Below are 20462 nucleotides of genomic sequence, written 5' to 3' on the forward strand. Positions count from 1 at the left end.
CCAAATACATCTGGCCAGGGATATCTTACAGCAGGGGGGCCATAACCCTTCTGTGACAGCTGCCAGCACATGGATGAGACACAGGGCTGGGGTAGGAAACTCTTACCCTGCCCCCAGCAGTGCTGGCTGAAGGCTCCTAAAGCCCCAGGGCACCTTGCCTTGCCAACATCCACTGCAATACAGGGGCAGCCATCCAGAGAAGGGCTGGGCACTGCAGCCACAGCACCTTCTCCTCCTCCTCCTCCATCCTTGGCTCCTTGGCCAGCCATGGATAAAGGAGCAGGATCCAGCACAGCCCTCACCTGCCAGTGCAAAAAGCAGGGTACAGTGACACTGGCTCCTTGCTTGAGCTGGGGCAGAGGAACAAGCAGAGCTGGAGGAAGTGTATTTTGGGTAAGGACTCTATTTAAATTACACACAACCACAGCATGCCCAGTGGGACATCACCCTCCAGTGCACAGGCACTGCACCCTTTCCAAGAGAGGGAATAGGAGACACACCAAAATGAGACCAGGACATGGAAAGCCAAGCAGTGCTGCACTTTGAAAACATATCCAAAGCAGAAAACTCCCCTAAGAGAAATCCCAGAATCATGAGCCAACAGTCTGTGCTTCTGGGCCTCCAGCCTCACTCTTTCAACCCCTTCTCTGGTGCTGCAGTGGGGGTGACTGCAAGCCCTCCTAAAAGGAAATTAATAAATATCCCATGAATTCAGACACCCAGCTGTTCAGTTTTCAGTGTAGGACTCCATGAGCTGATTCTCCACATGGTTTTGGTCAGCTGGCTTGAAGGCTGAAGCACAAAAGGTCCAAAACACCCTCTGGCTGAATGCACCACAGCACTGTGGCTTTGCTATGGCCCTGTGAGCTGATGTGGAAGGAGAAATTCATCACCAAACCATTTGGGAGCTGCTTCCTCCATGACACTGAGCGCTGGTTTCATGAGGCACTGACGGGTTTAACCTTTTGCTTCCAAAATAATCATTAGCATAATATACAAACACAGTGTAGGGGAAGAGAAAGTTGAAAAATAATGTTTAAAAATACTTGCCTTTAAAAATTCAGCCCTTCCTATGTTACCAAAATCTATTTAAAGGGATGGAGCAGTTGCTGGCTCTGAGAAGCCTTTGGTCCCAAAGCATCAGGAGTCAGTATGTTTTTCAGGTCAAGTTCTCAAGCTCTTCCACTGTCTTTAGTTCTGCTTCTCTCCTTTGTGTTTCCAAGGGTAGATGAGCTCTCCAAGGAACAGTTTCTTGCAGAGAGATGCCCAGGAGTCCCTGGGGTAGCAGCTGTAGGTGGGCAGTCTGTATGTCTGGACCACACCTCCGTAGGAGAGGGGGTTGATCTGTGCGGAGAAAGAGGGACAGCAGCAAGAGAAACATCAGTCCTGCTCCTCACACACATCAGAATCCCTCCCTGGCTTGCTAAGGCTGTTTATCCTTCTCCAACATCCCCCAACACCAACAAGTTGAGCTTGGCAAGGAGTGTTACCAGAATCATTCCCAAGCAGAGGGGCAGACAAGCACCGGCATGAGAGCTGGGGGAATGAGAGGGGCGTGTGTTACACACCAGAGTGGAGGGGACAGTGGCTGGAGAGACAGCAACAGAATCACAGAGTCATGGAATTTTTGGAAAAGACCTTTAAGATCATTGAGTCCAACCCTTAACCCAGCACTGCCAAAGGCACCACTAACCCATGTCCCCAAATGCCACATCCACACTGCTTTTGAACTTCTCCAGGGATGGTGACTCCACCACTGCCCTGGGCAGCTGTGCCAGCGTCTCACCACCCTTCCAGTGAAGAAATGTTTCCTAATATCTAATTTAAACCTACATCTAATACTGCACTGGGGAGGCACTGGGACTCCAGGAACCCCTCTGGAATAGACCAGTTTAGCTGTACCTGTTACGAGCCCTCAGCCCACAGCTGTGTGTTAAGTTAAACCTGGTATCACCCGAAACCATCCAGTGGAACCAAGTCCCAGCATGACAGGATCACACCACAGAGCTCCTCATCACCATTTTCAATTAAGTCTCCTTGGCTGATTTCATCTCTTTTAATTTGACTTCAATCACCACACACAAGCCTGTGCCTACAGAAGTTCTGCCTATGGTCCCCAGTTGCTGCATTGACCTTTCGAGGACAGGGATGTGAACAGACACATTAACTGTACAAGGGGTGACAGAGGCATGTTAGACCTTGGGAATGCTCATCCCAGTGAAGCACTCAGGGTAGGGAGACAGGTGAAGTCCACAGGACGGACCCAGTGTGGCCAAGATCTGATGCATGAAAAGGATGCACAGCACAGTCTCCAAAAGAGCAAAAAGATTGCACAGAAATGGGGGGGGCTCAGAGCACAGACCACGAGAGATGCCAAGGGCTGGGGACTTGCAGAGGCAGGGAAAGCTTGGCCAGTGGAGAGGAATGGAAGGACATCCTTCTCTAGGAAAAGGGCTCAGCTCTGCTGGAACCAACCAAGCAGCTCTGGGAAAGGAGACAGTAATTCACAGCACAGAATCCAGCCACAAAAGGAGACAGCAAAACCCATGCACAGAGTCACTACTTGGTCAAAGCTGAGTATTTCTTTTGTCCACTAAAAAGCATCTGTGTTTCTGGGAGTCTGCCTGTGCCACCAGCTTGCTTCAGCTGCCTGGAGCTCATGGAGTGGTGAGGGATGAACTCCCAGTGCCTACAGAGATGGAGCTCTTGGAAAGGGGGGTTGAGCTAATAGTTCATTGGAATTAATCCTGGAGACCTTTGTCAAATTAGTTTCAAAGTACAAGATTGCTCAAGCAGAAGGGGGAAATGTCTGTACACAGAAGCATCCATAGGAAGTTTAGGAAAAAGGCCAGGGCAGCTGCTTGCAGGGAAAATTATAAGGAAAGAGTAAACAGGGAAGAAAAAAAAAAGGGCCAAAGAAACCTGTCCCCAGAACTAGCAGCCGTAAAACCCGAGTAACTGTTTCTGCCCATTTCCTCAGCTGTAGGCAAAGCAGAGTGTTTTAAGTGCAAACATGCTGGGGGAGGAGGACAGGAACTGCTGCTCTACAAGGGAGAGACACAGTGAGTGTTCCTTTGACTATCAGCTGTGTGGGCTGGAAGGTCTGGACACAACATTTCTGAGAAGCATCCCTGGGCAGAGTGGTGATACCCAGGGGTAACACTGGCCCTGCAATAACCAGGGCTTTTTACACCCACAGCAATTCATGTCCCTGCCTCTCCTGGTACAAATGGAAGTAAACAGGCAAAACTCATTTATTAGTGAAGGGGCAATATTTGTTCCCCTTATGAAAGTTCTGTAGGTCAGAGCTATAACAAACCCTGCTAGAATATCCATCCTAATGGAGCTGTTCCCTTTTCCTTTCCTCTGTTGTTTAACCCTTTCCAAAGCAATTGCTGGGCAAGATGAGACTTTCAGCAGAAGGTACATGAATAGATCAAACTCATTGTGTCCTAGAATCCCAGAATCTCAGACTGTTTGGGTTGGAAGGGACCTTAAAGCCCACCCAGTTCCACCCCCTGCCATGGCAGGGACACCTTCCCCTATCCCAGGCTGCTCCAAGCCCCATCCAACCTGGCCTTGGGCACTGCCAGGGATCCAGGGGCAGCCACAGCTGCTCTGGGCACTCTGTGCCAGGGCCTCCCCACTTTCAAAGGGAAGAATTTTTTCCTAATATCTACTCCAGACCTGCCCTCCTTCACCTTAAAACCACTTTTCTCCCTGGGCTATCGGTTCAGTTGAGCCACACTGCCAGAAATATTTCTTCTTGTGCACCAAAAGAAATTATTTTAAACACTAATGAAAACACTGACCTATGTAAGACTTCCTGAAGAATCTTAAGCAGAATTTGGAATGGAAATATCATCCCCCATCCTCTGCCCCCCTCCAGGGTCTGGACTTTGCATTCCAGAGACGCTATCTTAAAAATCAAAAATAATCCCTTGGCTGAACCAGGAGTTGGTTGGGAATGCTCAAAGCCAGCATTATCGATTTCTAATCCATTCCCAGTGCCCCACAGGACAGCTCAGACTATCCCCTACAGCTTCAATTATTTTGGGCGTAGCTCCATGCATGCAGCCTTGCTTCCATCAGGCACTGCTCCAAGAGGGTTCTGCACAGAAAGGGGGCAAAGGCACATCACCATGTACAATAAATAAGAATTTTAGCATTTCACTTAAAAATAGGTTTTTCAGACTGCCCTCTCCAAAGGCCTATCAGAAATTGGGATATTCAGCAGGATTTCTGACACAAGCCCATTTTTCATTTCCACCAGCACAAAGAGAGCAAAAAATGCCTTTGCTGACCGTCTGCTCATTATTATTTGAACAGAAGGCTGGGACAGACATCTACTGCAGCACTTCCACCTCTTGAGGTGATGACTTGTGCTATATTCCAGATAGAAAATGGATCTTCCTGCAGTGGTCCAAGGAAAATTCATCACAGTCATATGACTCGCTGCCTCTGCTCTTTTAAGTCATGGTCTTTTCCCTCTGAAGACTCCATCCACCTCGTCTCTCACACACACTGATGTGAAAGCCTCTGCTCAGCAGCTCCTGTGCCTCACCTCTGGTGTCTGGTTTCCTTTTTCTGGAATCTCCTGGCCACAGAGGATGGCAGATTTTGGTTCTTACACCATTATCCTACTGAAAGGCAGAGCTGGGAAGACAGCTTGCTTAGAGAATGCTAGTTTTGCCCCCGAAGACATCTGTTGCAGGGATTCCCTCTGGAATTGCTAGTAGCTGGTTTGCTGGTTCCCTGCTAGCCTGACCTTTGCTGAAATAGGGTGGGACTGGTGATGGAAAAAGCAAAAGGGCTGGGAAGCTGCAGTTAAATCCTTCCCACACACTCCCCCAGTGTCCAAGTGCTTTTATAAGTGCTATACACTACTGGCAGCCTCTCCTCTTAGGATACAGAGAGCAAGAAAAGCCACCCTGGGATATGGCTGTGTTCCTGCTGGGTCAGGAGATGGAAATTTCGCTCCTGAAAGTGTAAGGAGAACTTCCCTGCTGCCAACACCTCATTTCTTCTCAGAAGATAATTTCCTTTAGTAACTTTGATGCCAGAGTGTGGGAATGGAGGGGGGGTTGCAAAAGCACAGGAAAGCTTTGCCCATACCCCTCACCAGGGCAACTCAGGAGAAAAGCAGGAGGCCCTTTCCTCTCTCACTTGCCCAGGCTCTTGTCCTGCTGGTGTCATGGAGCAGCCAAGGCTTTCCACCCCCTCTGGAGGGGAAGAGCTTTTCCTGCTGCTTCACTCTGGATGGTTTAACTGCCTTCTTTTGCTTCTCCCAGTGTTCAGCAATTGTCACATGAAGCTGACCAGAGCCAGGAGGTGATAATGGCATGAGATCTTAATCCCAGAAGTGACACTGCTCTGTTTCTCCTACCTCCCCTTCTTCTACATTTCACTTCCCACCATCCAGGCACTGCATTTTCTCCAAACACAGGACTCAAGCAGGGCATCAAAAAGCACAGAAAGCAGCAGCCAGACATAGCAACATGCAATTATTTCCCCTGTTTCAGCATTTTACAGCTGATAATTTTGACGTGGAGCCTTTCAGTGGGAGCAGAACAGATGGACTGGGGTCACTCTGGGGGGAAGGAATTGTCACGGACTGCTCAGGGGCCTCACCTGCATAAGGAGCCGCAGAGGTTTGCCATCCTGCTGCTCAAGGACTCTGAACTTCACTCCAGCTGCAAAGACACAAAACAAGAAAACCAAAACCATGGTGGCATTGTTGGGGCATCCTGTGCAGGGCCAGGAGTTGGACTTGATGATCCTTGTGGTCTTTTTCCCACTCAGGATACTCCATGGTTCAATGCCTGGAGCACAGACCATGCATTTGCTACCCAGTGCTGTTGGCTGAGCACTGACTCCCTAGAAATTGTCTTCAGCCTTTCTGGATTTGGGAACGTTCCCCATTTTCAACAGGAGTCATGGATTGTCTCTACAATGCTTTAAGCCTGATGACACAGCTCCATTAAAAGCAACCCCTCCCACCTCCAGCTTGAAAACTCAGTCCTAGAGCAAGCACAGAGCCTAGGAATCAGCCAGCCAGACCTGATGATGACAGAGGGACTGGGAAAACCTTCCACTTTTCCCAAACTTCCATGAGAATGGGAACTCCATTTTAGGAGCAGGCACCTTTAATTCATGCTCATGTGGACAGAGCACATGTGCAAATCTGTCCCCCTTTCAGGCTCAGGGAGGGAAGTGGCTGACCTGGAGGCATTAAAACATTTCAAAGCAATCCCTGCCCATTGATCCCAGCATCCACATGTTTTTAACAGGCTGACCCCATCAAACCTGCCACTTTCCTATTTCCTCTTGGATCTGCCTCATTGCCAATACTGTAAAGACAAATAGGAAAGATTTTGGATTCCACGAGTGACACAGTGCACACAAAGATTTAATACAATGTTTCAAAGGTAACAGCTTGGACCAGAGAGGCATTTTTCTTTCAAAGATGTCAAATTACTCCACAGAAATAAAACCACCAATCCATCTCTGCAAACCTGTTCCAGCCAAGCATGTCCTGTTATTCCTTCCTGCAGGTAAGAAGATGAGAAAAGACTAAGGCACAGATCAAACAGTGACAGGAGCACAAATAGAAATAAAACTCCTCACTGTGTAAGTGCCATTGCTGCAGTATCTCTATGACTCTTGCACACTGAAAAACCAAAATGTTTTCTCTTTTTCCTCAAGCTTTGAATTAATTAAAATAATACAGTTCCCTCCTGGGACAGAATGCTTTTCTCTAGCACACAGCTCTGGTTTAAACTCTCTCCCCAAATCATAAAGCTTTTTCTGTCCAGGACAGGAGGGATTTAGCTGCATCTTGCTGGATTGTATTGAAAGAGGGGCTTCCCCAGTGGCTTCAAATAGATGTTTGAGTACCCCGGGCCTCAACAAGCAAATGGGCTGGATGACCAAAGTGCTCAATGTGATTCACAGAGCTTTGGCTATGAGGAAGTGTTTAAGCCATTCCAGGAACTACTTTTCTGGCAGACTTTGTCAGAGAGAGACAGAAACAAGCAGGCACTGAAGGTTCAGATATGTGGTCGAGCACTCTGGAGTCTTATCCCAGGAACAGCCCATCCTCCCAGCAAATGCTGGTTCTGTAGGTCCTGGCCACACACCTCCCTTCTACAGCCAACAATTTCTTAATTACATTATTTAATTGCTCAAGAGTCTTAAACTTCTATGAAAATACGAGCACAAAAAGGCTAGAAATTCATTTTAGAATGAGCTGCAGACTACTGCAGAGCTCAGAACTCTGAGCAGTTCCCTTCTCACAGGAAGAGCAGGAAGGCTCAGGCTCCTGCAGATCACTCCAGCGCAGAAGAACCCTGAACTATTCCGTGATTTCCAGCCAACTCCGGAGCTCAGGGGTCTGCTTTTCCTGTAAAAAGGAATTGTCAGTGGCACAGGAGAGGTCAGGACATGAACTCATTTGCTTTGTTTCACATGACAGCACACTCAAGCGAGGGCACTGCTGGTTTGGACTCCAGCAATCAGGTCAGGCCCTACAGAACCACAACAAAACCTGTGCCAACGTTTCCACTGTGAAAACTGGGAAACCAAAGTACAGGAAAAACGAGCTGGCCTGTTCACAATCAAACAATGTTGGTGACCTGTGTGTGGGCAGAGTCTGAGAGCCCTGAAGCCTCTGCTGTGCCTTTCTTCATGCTGTGAATCCACATCCCAACCAAGGTGGCACCCCTTGAGCTGACACTGAGTGCACAGAACTCTTGCACAGAGGACATCTGCTGTGATGTGGGTAAAAAAGGCTTTTTAAAGTCATAAATATTTCACTTTGGATGTGTGGAAATAAAAAATGCATTTTGTTTCTGGTGTGTGGATGGATCATCCACCTACCCCTGGCCTGGGCTTCATCAGTGGAGTATTTTGTCAATTCAGACACTTGTCAAACAACTTGGAGGCCAGATGCCACAACTGAACTGAGCTGAACTCAACCCCCTTCCTACCAGCAAAAACTAACCATTCATGTTGGTAGAACCATCTTGATGGTGCCTGTAAGATCAGCTGCCCTAACACCTGCCAGAGGATGTCTTATCCAAGTTCTGAGCCCAACAAGGGAGGCAGCACCTCAGCAGTGAGGACACCATGTGATGTGTACTCTCTGAAGTCCTTTGAATTGGATTCAACTGCTCCATCTGTTCCTGTTGCCACGCCACGGTTTTGTGCTGGGGCAGGAACACAGGCTGCAGAAATGCTCAGAGATGCCTCTTCATCTCCCAGGCACCAGGGCACTGCAGTGCCAGTTAAGGAACTCAGCTGAGAGGACAATCCCCTGCTTGGGTGGGGGCTCGTTTCCTGCAGCAGAGACCTGGCTGAACAGGAATGAGGAGAAGTAACCTGTGGCCTTACATAACCTAAAGGAAATTGTGGTCTTACACCTCTCAGTGGCACCAAGATTTCCTCCTGCCCTACATCCTGCTCATTACTGGGTCAGTTTTCTTCAGCAGCATCTCCTGCTCCCCAGAGACAGCCCTGAAGGCTTTAAGATGTTTCTGCCAGGAAATTCATAGGAACCTGCTCAAGGCTCCCATGGAAAAGCAACAGAGTTGGTAACACAGCTCAGCTCTACCTTCCCAAAACTGAGCCTGGCACTGTTCCAGCAGACAAAGCTGCTGAGGTTGCCTCAAGCTTCCTCTGCCTTTGATGACTGGCCTTGGTTTACTGATGATCAAGCTCTTTCTTCTATGCTAAAGTCCTGCTGCATGCTCTTTAAAAGGATGGGAGATAATAATTTAGATGTGCTTGACTGTAACTAGATTAACCATAGCTGTGGACAGTCAAAGGCATTCCAAAATGAGTCCTTACTCTGGTGCCAGCCATGGTTTATGGTTACCCAAAATGGAAAAACAATGTCTGGTTTCAAAATGGTGACAGATTAGTCTCAAAAAGGGAATGATTATCTGAACTCTGCCCAGAGCTTTGAAATTAACCCAAACACCTCAGGTCAGGGCTTCAGTCAGTCAAAGTCAGCATAGAACTGAAAGAGCTCCATTGATTTGCAACCACTGTAGATCCAGTCCTTTGGAACAGCTGATATTCCAAGTATTTTTGTGATTTGGCTTGTTTCAGAGCCCAAACACCCAAGGTTATGAGCCTGTTTCACAGAATCATGGAATATCCTGAGTGGGAAGGGACCCACAAGGATCATCCAGTCCAGCCCCTGGCCCTGCACAGACACCCCAACAACCCCACCCTGGGCATCCCTGGCAGCGCTGTCCAAACACTCCTGCAGCTCTGGCAGCCTCGGGGCCGTGCCCATTCCCTGGGGAGCCTGGGCAGTGCCCAGCACCCTCTGGGGGAAGAGCCTTTCCCTGATATCCCTGGATATAAAACCTCCCCTGACACAGCTCCATGCCATGTTTGACTCGCAGAAGTTTTACCTGACCTGGTAGTCCAGAACTGGAATAAAAGATGAGCTCGTTTATATGGGGCTTGTTTGGATGTCACTTTTAGTGGCCAAGGGCTTTGTAAAGGTGTTCCTGATTCTGCTTCAGGTTCAGATTTCTTTCCATTGACATCCTCGTCCTGCTCCTTGCAGGAACTGGTTCACAGTAGGGACACCTGCACGACTTGAGCCTTGGGTTCTTTCCTACCCCCACTGCATCTTCAATTCAGGAGTGACCCAGTGCACCAAAAGCAAGCACATAATGCAAAATACTTGAAGTGCTGCAGGGGCAGAGCTGAGGGACTCACCTGCGAGCCTGTAGGATCTGCAGAGGCGAAGGATAAGGGAATAAAGAGGCAGGGAATCAATCAGGTCCACCAGCAAGTGTATGAGGCCTTGCACAATCACCACCAGCAACCGGAGCTACAGAAACCAGTTTAACAGAAAATCTCAGGAAACAGGAGATGAAACAGTTGTAAATTCCTGAGCTGAGCTGAGATCTCACACTGCTGTGTGCTAAGCTAAAGCCTCCCAAAACTGAGGGAGTGATGTCTGGAAGTGCTGAGCATCCAGACCCTGCGTGAGGGTCCTCAGCAATCTCGGTTGAAGGGGATAACTGGAATGAAGCTCCCACAGTTGGGGATGCTGTGACCAGCAAGGACACGAGAACTATTCCACTTTCAACAGCCACAGTTGAAAAGGAAGCCCAAATTCTCCCATTTTGAGTCAACTCCATCACTATGTACCAGTGAATGTAAATTTCCCTCTCTCCAAGAGTGAGCTGCAGCAGCTCATTTCTGCCTGAAGAAACCCCACGTAGAGCCTAAGCAAGAGCAGAGCAGGCAGAAATGAGCTTCCTGCTCTGTGTTTTCTGTCCCTGACTAAAGCACCTCCTTTTGTCACACTGCAGTTATTTTCTGCTGCCAAGCTCATCTGAAAAGAGAGGGCTCAAAAAAGCGGCTGAAAGCATGTGATGGCCACTGTCTGTGGAAAATTTGGCTCTGGGCAGACCACAGAGAGGACTGGTCATATTGGGGGGAAAAAAAGAAAAATAAAGAAGTTCCAGCCTCTGAGGAAAGCTTGGTGGAAAACATTTAATACAGCAAGTTAATTCCCTGAAAAAAAAGTTCTGGATCAGACTAGAGGGGCCATCACTGCAGATGTGGATGGAAAGATAAAAAAACAGCTTCTGAGAGAAAGAGAGGGGAACAGCTTTTCCTGCTGGCCAGGATTTGCTGGGAATTCCCTTTGGAAAAACACAAACATGAGCTGTGTGAGAATCCTTCCTAAGAGACCCACATTTTTATTTTCTTTATGGATGATCATAAACACCTAGGAAACCATTTTTCACTATCTCAGAAGAGAGTTTGACTTGTTTCAAGGCTTAAATCTTACCAGGGTAAACACCAAATAATACAGTGCAGTTGTAGGCAGGAGGAACAGCAGGATTGTGAAGAGCAAAGTGCCAATAAATAACTAGGGAAAAAGGAAACACAATCATGAGCAGAGCAATGGCAAAATAAAATACATTACAAATAAAGAATAGGAGACTCTGAGGCAATGGAAGTTTGCAGGACTCCTTAATGTGTTTTTATGTTGCCTATGTGAATACTGCTGTTACCTTGGATATTTTCAGTATTTCTCCTCTCACTGGGCCTTCTTCAGAACTCCTTATTATGGGGATACATTTGGAAAAATAAATAAAAGCTGGATCCTGACAGCACTTTTCCTTTATAGACAACACTCAAGATTTCCCATTTCAGGCCAGCTTCCTTAGGAAACAAGACTTACATGATATTGGAATTTTTCCACTCTCTGTCCCCAAAAGTTTTAGAGCCACTGATCAGAAAAATGTGGAAAAGAAAAAGAAGTGGTAATTTGAATGGGAATTCTGTAAAGAATTGATAGGTACTTCTGCTCCTCCTTGTTTCAGCAGTGCAGGCACCTGGTGCAAACCTGACAGAATTTGGGTGATAAACATTCCCCAAGTCAGCAATCGGCTGAGCTGTCCAGCCACAGGAATTCTGCCTCTTGCTCAGTGGGAAGGTGGGAGAGAGGAAGAAGCTGGAGTCAGGGAGCAATATTTAGAAGATAAAGGAGAAAAATCCCGAAGGAAGCAGGTGTTATTAGCTCCACTGCCCACAGAAAAAGTTATTTTTACTCTGAGCCAGCCCAGTTGGTATAGGTCTAAATAATTCCAGTGGGAGAAACTCAGATTTGTAACAAACAGGGACCTGACTCTTCAATTTCCAGTCACCGCTTCCAGAACAGAGAGGCCACAGGAGCGCAGGGCACTGCAACCTCTGCAAAAAGGGACCACGGCTGTGGGACATCATGGAAGAAAATAACCCAGCAGCCACGGCACAGAGGTGGATCAGCATCCCAGCTTTAGGGATGTAACCAGGAATAGATCACAACCCAATCCATTCTCCTCACAGCAGTTGTTTCTCCCCTCTCCTGTCACCCCACTGCAGTTGTTTAAACCTCCAAAAGTCTTTTAAGTTCTGCTTTGAATGTCTCTTCCTACCCGGCCAGCGACACAATTCCCACTGGTCTCCAGGGCAGCAGGATGAAGCCTGAAGTGCCAAACCAATTCTCCTCAAAGTACACAGGGAGTGAGCCCTGATGCAAACCTGGCACAGAGGCTTTTAATCACCAAAGAAACAGAAAACCAGCTCTCAGCTGTGGTGCAAGAAGCTCAAAGTTATCTGCTGTAATAGAGAGAGGCGCTGACCCTGCAAGTTTCCAAATATTATTGTATTATTTCAGTGATGTTTGCAGCTGCTGGCCTGGAGCAGTTCAGGCTCTGCTGGACTTTTGCATGGCATTTCAGAAATTAAAAAGAGCTTACAGCACTCCACAAAAATTGCTTCTGCCTGAGTGAGAGTGTGTGGGCCAGGCTCCAGCACAACGTGAATGAAACGGGGCCTTTTAATAGAAACGCTGCCACGGCTGTTACTGTGGCAACACTGCTGGGCACCACATTTCCAACTGCCTCCATCCCTCCCCCGTTCCCACTCCAGCCTCCGGGAGCTGCCAGCATCTGCAGCACCCACCACAGCTCGCCGGGTGCCTGGCAGGTGCTCAGGGCAATTCTGTACTTGCCAGAATTTGGCCCTCTGAGCAAGAGAAGGGATGCTGGAGGGCAGGGAAAGGGTCCAGGGAAGGGAAGGTGTGCTGGAGGGCAAGGAAGGGGTGCTGGAGAGCAGGGAAGGGGTGCAGGGTAGGGAAGGGGTGCAAGGAAGGGGTGCAGAGCAGGGAAGAGGTGCTGCAGGGAAGGGGAGGGGTGCAGGGAAGGGAAGGGCCGCTGCAGGTAAGGAAGGGGTGCTGGGGGGCAGGAAAGGGGTGCAGGGCAATGTAGGGGTGTTGCAGGGCAGTCAAGGAGTGCTCTAAGGCAGCAGAAGAGCCATGGAGTCAGTGTCGGGGTATGTTCCTGTTCTGGGCACCACAAAGGCTCCCGTGGCTCTGTCCCAGTATCAGTCAGAGCAGGATGGGAGGCCATCCCTGTGGGCAGTGCCCTGGGGTGTCCCTGGGGCTGTGGCACTACCTGGTCCAGGTCATAGGAGCAGGAATCCACCCGCTGCCGCAGCACGTTCCACTTCTTGCCCCGAAACAGGCGCCACAGAGAGGACAGGCCGTAGATCTTCAGGCAGTAGAGCCTGAGCAAAGAGAAGACTCTGTGCAGCACAGCTGGCAGTGCCCAGCTCCAGCACCACCCAGCTGTCACCATCACAGCCCCATGCCCACTCACCCACCTGCAGAGCCAGGGGTGGCAAAAGAAACCCACTGGGAATGATGCAGATAAAGATTCATGGCTCAGCAAACCCTATCTGGGCTGGCCTCTGGCATGGGGGCTACTGCAGCCAGCTCTGGGCCACTGGAGGGCAATGGCCAGGCCATGCCCTGGGGCTGCAGCAATCACCAGCCTCATGGCAACATCTTCCCTGCAGCAAAAGGGTGCTGAGGCCCTGGCACAGGGTGCCCAGAGAAGCTGTGGCTGCCCTTGGATCCCTGGAAGTGTCCCAGGCCAGGTTGGATGGGACTTGGAGCAACCTGGGACAGTGGAAGGTGTCCCTGCCCATGGCAGGGGTTGGAATGAGATGAGCTTTAAGGTCCCTTCCAACCCAAACTGTTCCATGGTTCTATGAAAAGAACCAGCAATCGTATTTCCCCAAGCTCACCTGTGTCTCCCCAGGTCAGATCTGTCCCTTCCCCTGCCTTCACACCCTTGCAGACAGGGCTGGCCAAGGTCTTACCCCCACACCTGAGTCCACTGCAATGCAACTGTGCCTCTGCAGCACAGAGATGCAAGGGGGAGGAGTGGAGCCCCTGCAGCTTCTCTGGTAACCCACAGCTCTAAAAATCCTTAAGAGTGGGAAGAGATCATTGAAATGCCTGGTGGCCCCTACTGCACCCCTTCCTCAGGCTTTCAGAACTTGGTGCTATGAGACTTGGAGCTACTTCCCTCACAGAAAGATGACAACGGTGAGGGAAACTTGGGGTGACAAGGGGTGGGAAACAGACACCTCTTTATGGAATAACATCAAAGAAGAAAGAGCCCTTGGGATGGAGAGGAGGCACAAGGAGCCCTGGGCAGCTGTGCCAACATACAGGGATGTAAAGAAAGGGTACATGGCCAATGTGTGGGGCAGAACAGAGTCTGAGAAAGCCTGAGCTACGAAAGCCAGACTGGCAAACTAGGCTAGCTAAGGTGTGGAGGCTGCTCAGATTTCACAGCAGCAATATGAAAGCAGAGGCAAGGAGTCTCATCCAAGAGAAGAATCTGGTTTGAGGAACACCAACTGCTTCAAGGAATTGGCAGGGTGCCTCCAGACTGGCAGGCACAGCTTGGTGCACTAATCCCTAGGCAGGAGGGAGCCCAGGACAACTCCTCCAGGTTCTGGCACACACCTGCCCATGGCTCTGACTAAGGCCATGCTCTCCCTGCACCCCGACATGACACCCAGTGGGTGTTGCTGCAGTGGCACCTGCCCCACCTGCCCTGCTGCCTGCACACACACGCCTGCCCTCGTTTCACTCTGCTGTTTGCCCCAGAAGGGGATCTCAGGCTTCACCAGCACCTGAACCAGCAAATCCTTCCTCCTGCCAGCCACAGGAATTCAAGGGGCTGTGGTGGCTGCGGGTGACTGCTGACTCTTCCTGGCTCCCCACGGTAACAGCGCACAGCTCTCTATACTTCTGACAAACACGAGACAGGTGGGCTGGCTCCCTGCAGCTCCAGGGAAGAGCAATCAGCTGGGAAAATGCTTTTCCTACTTCCTACTACCACTCTGCACAACTAGGATGAGCAAGGCCACTCCTCACAGACCAACACAGAAATTCCAGTAATTAGAGGTGTTGAGAAGAGACCTCCCACTCCTGACATTACTGATTCTGGGTGTAAGACCTATGCTCACAACAGATCTGGCTCATAAATTAGGTCTCAATATTTCCAACCATTCCCTAAACTACCCAGATCTAAAGATTTACTATTTCTTGTGTTGTTTGCAAAGTAAAGCCTGAGGAGGGACAATGGCCATTCTGTACCTTATAAGGCAAAAGGTCCTTTATCTCTTGTATCCCACCTCCCTGGCAAGCACATCCTGCGGCCTGTGGGACTCCTTGGTGCAGCACAAGTTAGAGGAGAGCAGGAACAGAGCACAGTGATGGGCACCTCTTGCACAGGAACCCCAACATGGCCCCAAAGCCCCCTGCACTCCCCCTACTCATTCAGAGCCTTTGCCCAGCTCTCAGGCCATGGGACCCTCCAGACAACGACACCAGGAGAGTATCACAGACCCCCTGTGACCCCAAACCTGCCATCTGTGCTCCACAGTGCAGGCAAGGACCTCTGAAGCAGGGCAGAGACTGGGATTTTGGGGCTTCTCCAAAACTACAGGGGTTCCCCTCTCCTCCTCCTGTTTTCCAGTTCCCCTCCGTATCTCCAGCAGGATGCAACTGAGGAGAGAACTCCGAGGCTGAATCAAAGGGATGGGGTGAGCTGCTTGCTGCTTTCTTGTCCTCTGCCTGCCATGCAGTTTTATCTTTCCAGGTCACTACCATGACAGATAAATATCCAAATGCAGGAGAAATGAAAGGTAGGTTGCTTGTACTACTGTGGCCATCATTTCTACGGGCTTAAAAGACTGCAAGAAATTAATTGTGGGTTAAACTGAATTCAGGAGAACTACACCAGGACTGAATGCTTCACCATGGCCTGAGGTGTTTCCAAGCAAACCCCAGAGAGGGAGGGGGACTCACCTGGCCCCGTAGACATAGAAGCAGTAGATGTGGAAGGTCAGGAGTGCGATGATGTCGGAGAGGATGCAGAGAGCCACGGTCAGGCCCAGACAAGCCGACAGCCCCACGTACCACAGGATCATCTCAATGAAGGGGGACAGCAGGTGGATGTAGCCTGGTGGACATGGCAGAGGGTCAGTGTTTGACTGGGTCATCTCCCTCCTGACCCTCTCAAAAGGCTGATTCTCCTCACCCTAGAACACTGCTCCAGAAATCAGAGCCATGAAAACATGCAAGTGAAGCTGGAAAACTCCTTTAGATGTCATCTTCTCTTTAGGAGGGCCAACAAAAATTCTCTTTCTGCCCAAGTTTCTGCCTCAAGGTGGGGCAGCACTGGGAAGATGGGGAGGAGTGTGCTTAGCTTGAACACAGCAGTCACCTTTCTCCACATGGGATTTCATGGAATTAGCATGGCATGGTTTGGGTTGCAAGGGACCTTAAAGACCATTTAGTGCCACCCCCCTGCCATGGGCAGGAACACCTCCCACCAGACCAGGTTGTTTCCAGTCCTATCCAATCTGGCCTTGGACACTTCCAGGGATGTAACATTTGATTTTCTACATTTGTGTCCAGGTTCTTAAGTACCTTTTTAACTGTTCACATCAACCTTTACCACAACCATTCCTGTTTTTCTGCTCTTCCCACAAAAGCCACCTCATATGGCTTTTGTAAAATAAAGCAGTGTGGACAAACAGTCTCTTTCATCACCAAAGTGGGGCAAAGTCACAGAAACAAGACCATACTTGACTGGTGAACAAAGTAAGTCAATATAATAACTATGGAGTTCACGTCCATCATGCCTGTACTCCTCCATCAAGGATAACAGGGGTGTGTTATTTCAAGGAAGGACCTGAAACAATAAAATTGCACTAAGCTGACGTTGGTGATAGGACAGGGCTGGCATTTGCATCCCTGCACATTTCTCATCCCTATCCCAAGAGCTGCCTCTCACATGGCAAAGACCACGGAACCCTACAAAAGACCTCACAGCAGTGCCTTCCCTTGGACACTCACCACCAGTGACAGTAACTAAGCGCCAGCAGGATCTGCACTTCTAGCAGAGCATTACATCAGCACTTTAATATGCATGAATTCCTTGTGTGGGAATCCAACTTTGGCTTCAGTTCCCACAGCAGGAAGACTCCCAGACACGTCTGTACTTGCAGAAGTGCATTTTGATTCATTACTCACCTCTAGGCAAACATTAAACACACCGAGGGAAGAGATGAAAAGGGAGGCTGGAAAGTTAAACAATTTCACTTACTGATCCAAAGATGGATGTGGTAGAGGAAGAAGCGGCCCAAAACTTGATCCAAGGCTCGGTTCATTTTCAGTCCAGCTGGTGCTCCCATCAGCCACTGGAGCAGGTCCTGCAGCTCTTCAGCCACGTGCTGCAAACACAAGGAAGCAAGGCCATGGAGAGAAAAGACTGCAACCACACTGAACAGGGCTAGTGCACTGCAATTGCTGCCCCCTCAAGTATTCCACCACAACCTTCAAAGCAATGGGAAAAAATCCAAACACCTGCTTTACAGATGACTACTTAAATCAGAAATGCAACTTTATTAAAGTCCTTACTGAATCAAACCCAACAGCTGAGAGGAACCTGAACTGCTTCAGTGGTCTCTGTGCTGGGAACATGGAGCTGTGTCACCTCTAAAAGGCTTGCACAGTGGGATTTATTGGGGTAATGAGGGTTCTGGAAATAGATGGCAAATGCTGGTGCACAAATCCACTTCTGGGGACAATCTGGTGAAAAGTCAGAGATGAGCTGGGGAAGGCTGTCAGGATTTTAAAAGGGGGGAAGATGGCAGTGCACTGCTGGGCAAAAAAGAGTGGATTTTTATAAACAATCTGTGTTTAGAACAGGGTAGAAAACACAATCACATGAATGTATTTCATGCACAAACTTTCTTGATCCTTTGTGGTGTACTAGACAATAGCACTGATCTTGCCTATCACTCTGCAGGCTTCATGGGCAGGTACTCATGGCATCCCAGCAACGGAGCAGCCTTGAATCACTGAGGAAAAACACTAATGGAGCTCCTCCCCACATCACTGAGTCAGAAAATGGTTATGGCTGGAAAAGACCTCTAACATCACCAAGTCCTATGAACCCCATACTGCCAGGTACATCCCCGAGTGCCACATCCACGTGGCTTTTTGAACACTTCCAGGGATGGTGACTCCACCACTGTCCTGGGCAACCTGTTCCAATGCTTGCCCACCCTCTTCATAAAGGAATTTTCCCAATATCCAACTGAAACCTCCCCTGCTGCAGCTTGAGGCTGTTTTCTCTTGTCCTGTCACTTGTTACCCAGCTGCCCCCTCCTGTTAGGGAGTTGAGGAGAGTGAGGAGGTCCCCCCTGAGCCTTCTTTTCTCCAGGCTGAGCCCCTTTCCCAGCTCCCTCAGCCACTCCTGGGGCTCCAGCCCCTTCCCAGCTCTGCTCCCTTCCCTGAACCTGCTCCAGCCCCTCAGTGTCCCTCCTGGCTGACCCCAGGATTGGAGCTGCAGCTCCCCCAGGACTCTGGTGCTGAGTTTCAGGAGCTGTTCCTGCCTGCCCCGTGTGCTGTCACTTCACTGCTGCAGAAAAAACCAAACACCAGCTGTGGGCTTGTTCCTCCCTACCTCAAATGTGTGCTCCAGACCCTTCACTGAGGGCTGTGATTCACATTTTCTGGTGATTTCAGCCCAGGCTGGTGTTATTTATTGATTTTCTCTCTCCACTCCACTACTCCACACTCCCCTTGCAGTTGGGTGAGTTTTCTCCTCAAAATTTCACACCTGCCCTACTCCCCTGAGCTGAAACCATTGCTGAGCTCCAGTTACCAAGCTCTGAACTGAGGGAGCTGAGAGTGATAACCTTCAGCAAACAGGTGGGAAAATACCTGGAAGAAGTGACCTCTTACACTTTCCCACATGGACAGAGATTGTGAGGAAAAGCCCTGTCTTCAAAAATCCCACTTAAAGCCTATGCAAGTGAAGGGCACTGAAAACTGCCCATGTGTAGAACCACCAAGCCACACTCCCTAAAGATGATGCACTGCAGCCTACTTTCCTTATCACTCACATGTATAATTTCCCTAAGGAAAAATTATTTCCAGGGAATGATTCCATTTTCTTTATTAACCAACAGATCCTGGCAAAATGTGTTTGTAAACATTTACTTTTAGTGCAGTGGCAAAATTAATGGCTCCATTTTCAACTTCTCCAGAAGGCTTGTCTTTCTATTTCCTTCCTTTTCCCTCTGTCTCACTGCAAGTCAGGGCTGATTGGATCCCATGGAGCTCACCTCCGTGGCTAAGAAGCGTTTGCTGCTTTATAAATAGACTGGTTTTAATATTTAAAGTGTTGGATTGGTAACTTAGAAAAAGCATTTGGGGATTTTAATGAAATATTTAAATGCTTGAAAGCAGTCCTTCGGCAAGGCTGGATTTTAGCAGTGAGTATTTCTGGAGGCTGCCAGTCCCAGAGGTGCTGCTAAACCCTGACAGGGGCACGTAGCCCTGGGAAGGTGCCCTACCTTGCTGTCATTCAGCTGGGCAAGGCATCTCAAAACCGAGTCCTGAGGCATAACCTTGCAGGTTGTTTTCCAGACAGATATTTTAGGACTGATCAATAGCAAGTAGAATCAGGAAAGGTGTCTGGGAGTCCAATTCTCCTCCTGCAGTCATGAATACTGAATGTGGGCATATTAATAAATCAGATACAGTGGTTTGGAAGTGTTTCATAACAGGGTGCTGGGACATGACCAAACTGAAGAGAGACTGGAGCTAACGAGGGTTAGATGAGCTCACTGTGGAAATACTCTCTTTACTGTCATGCTCTTCTTCCTACTTTCCATGTGCAGAGGACTAATGCTGATGTGACACGGATGGAGAAGGACACACAGGGCACTGTGATGCTCCAGGGAAGGGAGTGGAGCTGGGGAAGGGGCTGGAGCACCAGGAGCAGCTGGGGGAGCTGGGAAAGGGGCTCAGCCTGGAGCAAAGGAGGCTCAGGGGGGACCTTTGGGCTCTGCTCCCAGGGAACAGGGACAGGACAAGGGGAAATGGCCTCAAGTTGTGCCAGGGGAGGTTTAGGTTGGATATTGGGAAAATTTCTTCACTGAAAGGGTGGTCAGGCCCTGGCACAGTTGCCCAGGGCAGTGCTGGGGTCACCATCTCTGGGGGCACTTGAGCACAGGGGTTGGTGGTGAACATGGCAGTGCTGGGCTGATGGTTGGACTCAGTGATCCTAAAGGTCTTTTCCAGCTTTAAGGGTCTATCTGGTGCAAGTCAGGGCACGCAGAGTCAAAGCTCTCCCTGTCAGACACACCTGCCCTGTGTCTGTTGCAGGTGGTTGGGGCTCTAAGATACACAATTTTACGAATTAACATCTAAAAACATTTTCCAGGAAGTGTTCTCTCTGCTTGCTCTGTTTATGGATCAGTGGAACAGGACTGAGTAGGAACATACATCCAATTATCTCCAAGCCCCAGCAATGCTTTTGCAGGCACAGTCTATGATAAATATGTAACTGTTTCAAACAGATTACAACTTAGGGAAAAGAGACATCGGCAAGGATAAAAGAGATGAAGGGGAAAAAAGAGGAGATGGTTTATAAGCAGTTCTGTTTAAAACCAGTGCAGTGCTTTGAGTCAGGTATTTCTGGAAGGAGGCTGTCTCATGGAAGGCAAAAGCAAGGAGAACCATTGGGAAGCCTGGTGGGATCAAGAGGAAGGAGGAAGGTAGG

At 49.2% G+C, this 20462-nt stretch overlaps 1 protein-coding gene across 4 annotated transcripts in view; it reads right to left on the reverse strand.

Moving 5' to 3' along the window:
- Positions 1–385: 385 nt before the first annotated feature.
- The window catches only part of PIGQ (phosphatidylinositol glycan anchor biosynthesis class Q), a 34494-nt gene continuing 14417 nt past the window's right edge, over positions 386–20462 (reverse strand). For 3 of the 4 annotated variants that reach the window (XM_069029589.1, XM_069029586.1, XM_069029587.1), the window contains exons 5-11: positions 16992–17118; positions 15689–15842; positions 12975–13086; positions 10823–10903; positions 9736–9850; positions 5632–5693; positions 386–1344 (exon numbers count right to left, since the gene is read on the reverse strand). In XM_069029589.1, coding sequence (XP_068885690.1) covers positions 1192–1344; positions 5632–5693; positions 9736–9850; positions 10823–10903; positions 12975–13086; positions 15689–15842; positions 16992–17118 — 804 coding nt within the window. In that variant the 3' untranslated portion in view covers positions 386–1191. The remainder of the gene's footprint in view (positions 1345–5631; positions 5694–9735; positions 9851–10822; positions 10904–12974; positions 13087–15688; positions 15843–16991; positions 17119–20462) is intronic. The other variant, XM_069029588.1, reaches the window with a different exon arrangement.

This window comes from Aphelocoma coerulescens, chromosome 14 (assembly GCF_041296385.1).
Source record: "Aphelocoma coerulescens isolate FSJ_1873_10779 chromosome 14, UR_Acoe_1.0, whole genome shotgun sequence".
Classification (NCBI taxonomy): Eukaryota; Metazoa; Chordata; class Aves; order Passeriformes; family Corvidae; genus Aphelocoma; species Aphelocoma coerulescens.